Here is a 7,826-nt window from a genome sequence, read left to right as displayed (position 1 = left end):
AAATAATAATAAAATATTTAGTAAATGTCTATTTGATATATATGTGTGTGTGTGTGTGTGTGTGTGTGTGTGTGTGTGTGTGTGTGTGTGTGTGTGTGTGTGTGTGTGTGTGTGTGTGTGTGTGTGTGTGTGTGTGTGTGTGTGTGTGTGTGTGTAACAAAATAATAATGAATTAAATATATTTATATAATTATATATAAGAAATATAATTACATATATGATATTAATCAATTTGATATTTGAATATACTATGTATTGTAAATATTTTATTATTTTTATTAAATGTTTTATATTTACTTATCTTTCTCTATGAAATCTGTTGAGAAAATTATTTAAAATATTTATTTATAATTTAATTTAATTATATTATAATTTTAAAATATTAGGGTTCGGTATATATATATATAATTATCATACATGTTTAAAAATATCAAATAGACATTTACAAAATATTTTAGAATATTTTTTATATTTCTCTCTTTTGCTTTTATTAATCACAAAAAAAAAAAATATATATATATATATATATATATATATATATATATATATATATATATATATATATATATATATATATATATATATATATATATATATATATATATATATATATATATATATATATATATATATATGTATATATATATATATAATATTATTTTTTATATGATTAATAAAACCAAAAGAGATAAATATAAAAAATATTCTAAAATCATTTTTATAATAATTTAATTATATCATAATTTTAAAAGATTATATAAAATTATAAGGGTTTGGAATATATATATATGTATATCATAAATGTTTAAAAACATCAAAAAGACATTTATAAAATATTTTAGTATTATTCTATTGATGATTATATATATATATATATATATATATATATATATATATATTTTTTTTTTTTTTTTTTTTTTATGAAATCAGAAGAGAAAAATCTTTAAAATATTTGACAAATATATTATTATTTTTTTATATTTTATAATTACATTATATTATAATTTGAATAAAATCTATAAGTTCTATAATGGTTGGGTATAAGCACTGTTCGACCGCCTGTGTTCCAGCTGAACTTGAGACATCTCTCTTGCAGGAAAGTTTACAGATTTCCCCTCTAACATCACGGCGAGGGAAGGACAGAACATCGAAATGGCGTGTGCCTTTCAAAGTGGGATGTCCTCGGTTTACTTGGAGATCCAGTGGTGGTTTATCCGCGCTCCAGAGGAAGTGATGACGAGCGAGGAGGACGAGGACGACACGGAGGTAAAACACACTTCCAGCACGGGGTTAAGGAAAGGGTTAAATGCTCATAACGTCTCCTCAGCACCGCGAGCATCCTCGGCATGAATCTCACCTACGACATGCCTCCATTTTATCCTGCACTTTTAATTGATTGGATGAACTGTTTTATAATGAAACGAGCTGCTGTTTCCCTTCTGTAACATATTCACCCGTGTTCCTCCTGAGCAGTATTCCTGTCTCCATGCCGTGTAATTAGAGCCCGTAACCATCCACGTCAAAACACACACTTCCACATGTCACACTAATCAGCTGATCTGCTGAAGGATGCCCGTGATTCATCGCGACTCCCGAGGCGGTGAGAGCCGCGGTAAAACTCGCTCTGACGGAGATCGCTGGTCTTCTGAAGGACTAAAGTGAGGCCTATCGCGGATGACATCAGGGGTTGAGTGTGTGTGTGTGTGTGTGTGTGTGTGCATGCGAGACGCCACTGCCTGAATGTCAACAAGTGTGTGTGTGTGTGTGTGTGTGTGTGTGTGTGTGTGTGTGTGTGTGTGTGTGTGTGTGTGTGTGTGTGTGTGTGTGTGTGTGTGTGTGTGTGTGTGTGTGTGTGTGTGTGTGTGTGTGTGTGTGTGTGTGTGTGTGTTTGGACTGGTAATCTCTACGTTATGGGGACAAAATGTGTCCCCACAAAGATAGCAATATCCAAAATCCTCATCCTGTGACATTTTTTGGTCCCCATGAGGAAAACATCTTATAAATCAGACTAAATGATGTTTTTTGAAAATGTAAAAATGCAGAATGTCTCCTGTGATTGGTAGGTTTAGGGGTGTGTGTGTGTGTGTGTGTGTGTGTGTGTGTGTGTGTGTGTGTGTGTGTGTGTGTGTGTGTGTGTGTGTGTGTGTGTGTGTGTGTGATGGGTAGGTTTAGGGGCAGGGGCAGTGTAAGGGGACAGAATATACAGTTTGTACGGTATAAAAACCATTACTCCTATGGAAAGACCCCATAAAACATGAAAACCCAACGTGTGTGTGTGTGTGTGTGTGTGTGTGTGTGTGTGTGTGTGTGTGTGTGTGTGTGTGTGTGTGTGTGTGTGTGTGTGTGTGTGTGTGTGTGGTCTGCGTCTTTGTTTGCAGACTCTGCGCGGCGACATGTTTAACGACACAATGTTTGCGAGCGATCTGAGTCACGGTTGTGTTTTATATCAGAGTCATGTGTTTCAAGAGCAAACCGACATCAAACAAGTTTCCCATCCGTCCCCTTTTGTTCCTGCTCAGATTTAATATTGTTGTCTCTCATCATATGCGAATGACCGAGGCTTTGATCCATGGGATCTATCAATTTGGGCTGTGGATGGAAGAAGCGCGGCGTCGATGATTGAATCTCATTCTTCTCTGAGCAGTGTGTGTGTGTGTGTGTGTGTGTGTGTCATGCAGCTGCGGAGGAGAAGTCAGACTGCAATCTGGAATTATAAGATGGGTGACATCCGCCGATGGCTTGATGTATAACGGCTCTGAAGAGAGGCTGTTAGGGACGGAGACGCGCTGGACTTCAGTGTCATAACGGATATGATCCATACCCTGAATCCGCAGGCATCCGGGATAATGGCCATGGCTATTGCTGACAGCAGCTTTCCCAGCTCACGCTGCTATTAATAGTGTTGAACGAGGGATAGTACATGTTCTGCTCCGTAATAATACATAAGGACTCATCTGTGCACTTTACTGTAATCGGCATCGATGCGCAACCGATCGCCGTCGGCAAGCGTCTCTCTCCGGGGGAAAACTGGATAAACCGTGGCTGTTAACGGAGGATGTCCCGTGGCAAGGCGAGAGGTCATTTATCAAAAGAGACACAGCCCACATGAAATGCAAATGATAATGCGATTTCCAATGCAAAGATGTGCTTTATTTGCATACTCATGGGAGCTTGCGCGCTCCGAGTTCATTCGCCGGATTTATTCCAGGCGGTCGTGCGCTTTTCTGCACTTTACGCGCGACTTAGGGAAGTTTATTAATCCACATATTCAAGGCTTTGACAGTTTCACTGCGTACATTGGCACTGAATGTGAACGCAGGGAAAATTAGAGACTGTCAAATGTGCAACATATTGTTATCATCGCTGCGCTTTTGTGCAATCGACTCGATACCTCAAATCATGCAATTATGGCTGTTCTTCACACATTTTAGAGACTGCACGAAATGGAGTTTATCACCTTTGCCTCAATTATTGATTCATAATGAGCTGTCACCAAAGAAATTATGGTAATTATAAGAATCAAAATAATTCGAAACACAAAAGATTCTGAACAAAAGACGCGCGCGTTTCCTTACCTCAAATTATTTTAAATTGCAATTGGCATCTCCGACAGGAAAATAACATGACAGATCCATCAGAGGAATCATAATATGCAGGATTGTTGAGACAGGAGGACATGCTTCTTCTTCCTCAGTTCATATTTCATATGGTATTCATGCAGATCCTGAAGGCCTGGATTCCAGAGCTGTAGCTCAGATCACACACACTTGCCAGATGTAATCTAGATATAGAACAGTTCAAAAGGAATGTGGGAGATATTATTGCATACTAATGTTCAGTGGATATGCCACGTTCATACTCTACCACTCGAATGAATTCATAGTTTTATTCAGGCAGATTGCATCAAAATCGATCAAATGTGAATGCATTTATAATGTTTCTATTTCAAATGAACTTTCTATTTATAAAAAAAAAACCACAAATGAAATGCATCACCGTTTCCACAAAAATATGAACTGTGTCACTGATAATAATCATAAATGTGTGTTGATCATCAGATGCTCATATGAGATGATCAGTGAAGGGTCATGTGACACTGAAGACTGGAGGAATGATGATTTGACCACAGGAATAAATCACACTTTACTGTATATTCACACAGAGAACAGATTAATAATGAACCTGTCACTGAAGTCCATCTCACAATCACTGACGGACCCTCTCTCAACACCAAATACTGCATCATATTTATATGAAGTAATATTTATTGAACAATAATATTTAAATGAACAACAATAGCCATTATAAAAGACAACGGGAAATAAAACACAAGCTAACAATTAACACTTTTATGATGTACAGATGCACTTTTATGATGTACAGATGCACTTTTATGATGGAAGGATGCACTTTTATGATGGGTGGATGCACTTTTATGATGGATAGATGCACTTTTATGATGGATGGATGCACTTTTATGATGGGTGGATGCACTTTTATGATGGATAGATGCACTTTTATGATGGATGGATGCACTTTTATGATGGACAGATGCACTTTTATGATGGAAGGATGCACTTTTATGATGGGTGGATGCACTTTTATGATGGATGGATGCACTTTTATGATGGATAGATACACTTTTATGATGGATAGATGCACTTTTATGATGGATAGATGCACTTTTATGATGGACAAATGCACTTGTATGATGGATGGATGCACTTTTATGATGGATGGATGCACTTTTATGATGGACAGATGCACTTTTATGATGGACAGATGCACTTTTATGATGGACAGATGCACTTTTATGATGGATGGATGCACTTTTATGATGGATAGATGCACTTTTATGATGGATGGATGCACTTTTATGATGGATAGATGCACTTTTATGATGGATAGATGCACTTTTATGATGGACGGATGCACTTTTATGATGGACAGATGCACTTTTATGATGGACAGATGCACTTTTATGATGGATAGATGCACTTTTATGATGGATGGATGCACTTTTATGATGGACAGATGCACTTTTATGATGGACAGATGCACTTTTATGATGGATGGATGCACTTTTATGATGGACAGATGCACTTTTATGATGGACAGATGCACTTTTATGATGGACAGATGCACTTTTATGATGGATGGATGCACTTTTATGATGGACAGATGCACTTTTATGATGGACAGATGCACTTTTATGATGGACAGATGCACTTTTATGATGGATGGATGCACTTTTATGATGGACAGATGCACTTTTATGATGGACAGATGCACTTTTATGATGGACAGATGCACTTTTATGATGGATAGATGCACTTTTATGATGGATAGATGCACTTTTATGATGGATGGATGCACTTTTATGATGGATAGATGCACTTTTATGATGGATAGATGCACTTTTATGATGGACAGATGCACTTTTATGATGGACAGATGCACTTTTATGATGGATAGATGCACTTTTATGATGGATGGATGCACTTTTATGATGGATAGATGCACTTTTATGATGGATGGATGCACTTTTATGATGGATGGATGCACTTTTATGATGGACAGATGCACTTTTATGATGGACAGATGCACTTTTATGATGGACAGATGCACTTTTATGATGGATAGATGCACTTTTATGATGGATGGATGCACTTTTATGATGGACAGATGCACTTTTATGATGGAAGGATGCACTTTTATGATGGACAGATGCACTTTTATGATGGATAGATGCACTTTTATGATGGACAGATGCACTTTTATGATGGATAGATGCACTTTTATGATGGATGGATGCACTTTTATGATGGATGGATGCACTTTTATGATGGATAGATGCACTTTTATGATGGATGGATGCACTTTTATGATGGACAAATGCACTTTTATGATGGACAAATGCACTTTTATGATGGACAGATGCACTTTTATGATGGACAAATGCACTTTTATGATGGATGGATGCACTTTTATGATGGACAGATGCACTTTTATGAATGCACTTTTATGATGGATGGATGCACTTTTATGATGGATGGATGAAGGATGGATGCACTTTTATGATGGATGGATGCACTTTTATGATGGATAGATGCACTTTTATGATGGATGGATGCACTTTTATGATGGACAGATGCACTTTTATGATCAATGGATGAAGGATGGATGCACTTTTATGATGGATGGATGCACTTTTATGATGGATGGATGAAGGATGGATGCACTTTTATGATGGATGGATGCACTTTTATGATGGATGGATGCACTTTTATGATGGACAGATGCACTTTTATGATCAATGGATGAAGGATGGATGCACTTTTATGATGGATGGATGCACTTTTATGATGGATGGATGAAGGATGGATGCACTTTTATGATGGAAAGATGCACTTTTATGATGGATGGATGAAGGATGGATGCACTTTTATGATGGATGGATGCACTTTTATGATGGATGGATGAAGGATGGATGCACTTTTATGATGGATGGATGCACTTTTATGATGGATGGATGAAGGATGGATGCACTTTTATGATGGAAAGATGCACTTTTATGATGGACAGATGCACTTTTATGATGGAAAGATGCACTTTTATGATGGATAGATGCACTTTTATGATGGACAGATGCACTTTTATGATGGAAAGATGCACTTTTATGATGGACAGATGCACTTTTATGATGGATGGATGCACTTTTATGATGGATAGATGCTCTTTTATGATGGACAGATGCACTTTTATGATGGAAAGATGCACTTTTATGATGGAAAGATGCACTTTTATGATGGACAGATGCACTTTTATGATGGACAGATGCACTTTTATGATGGAAAGATGCACTTTTATGATGGACAGATGCACTTTTATGATGGATGGATGCACTTTTATGATGGATAGATGCTCTTTTATGATGGACAGATGCACTTTTATGATGGAAAGATGCACTTTTATGATGGACAGATGCACTTTTATGATGGACAGATGCACTTTTATGATGCACTTTTATGATGGATAGATGCACTTTTATGATGGATAGATGCACTGTTATGATGGACAGATGCACTTTTATGATGGACAGATGCACTTTTATGATGGACAGATGCACTTTTATGATGCACTTTTATGATGGATAGATGCACTTTTATGATGGACAGATGCACTTTTATGATGGATGGATGCACTTTTATGATGGACAGATGCACTTTTTTGATGGATAAATGCACTTTTATGATGGATGGATGCACTTTTATGGACTTCAAAACAGAAACAGCCATGCACTGCCATTATAAAGCTTGGAAGAGTCAGGACATTTTTTAAATATAACTCTGATTGTGTTCGTCTGAATGAAGATTGTCACACACACCTAGGATGACCTGAGGGAGAGGACATTTTTGGGTGAACTCTCCCTTTAACGGTAATAACCCTGGCTCGTATGTGGGTTTTGTTACACAGCTCTAGCGTCCACATTGATCCAAGAAATTCATTGGACAGACATCAGCCGGCTCGTCCTTAAAGCCAGACCGGCGCTGCTGCCCGTGGCATGACCGAAGGCATTTTCGGTCATTTAAAGCTTAATTGACAGCTACAGCCGATTCTGCCGCCGTACAAGCAGAAGGACTTTTATCACTTAAGGTCTCACACAAATGTCTTGTTTTCCCGATGGAAACGACTGGCCGATCTAGACAGCACACACTCCCCGCGAGTACAAACTAATGCAGAAATCCATACCATCCAGCCAGCCTCTCTCTTTAGCCCAATTACCGCCCAGTCCTCTATCTAAGTCCCTCCGCCAGACTTTTAAA

The 7,826-nt window shown here is 37.5% G+C and overlaps 1 protein-coding gene across 1 annotated transcript in view; it reads left to right on the top strand.

Moving 5' to 3' along the window:
• Positions 1-7,826, top strand: part of vstm2a (V-set and transmembrane domain containing 2A) — a 78,300-nt gene that overhangs the window by 888 nt on the left and 69,586 nt on the right. The window contains exon 2 of the mRNA XM_079805960.1: positions 1,097-1,266. Coding sequence (XP_079662086.1) covers positions 1,097-1,266 — 170 coding nt within the window. The remainder of the gene's footprint in view (positions 1-1,096; positions 1,267-7,826) is intronic.

The sequence above is a fragment of the Gobio gobio genome, assembly GCF_949357685.1.
Source record: "Gobio gobio genome assembly, chromosome: 23".
NCBI classification, from domain to species: domain Eukaryota; kingdom Metazoa; phylum Chordata; class Actinopteri; order Cypriniformes; family Gobionidae; genus Gobio; species Gobio gobio.
This window is presented reverse-complemented; position numbering and strand designations above follow the sequence as displayed.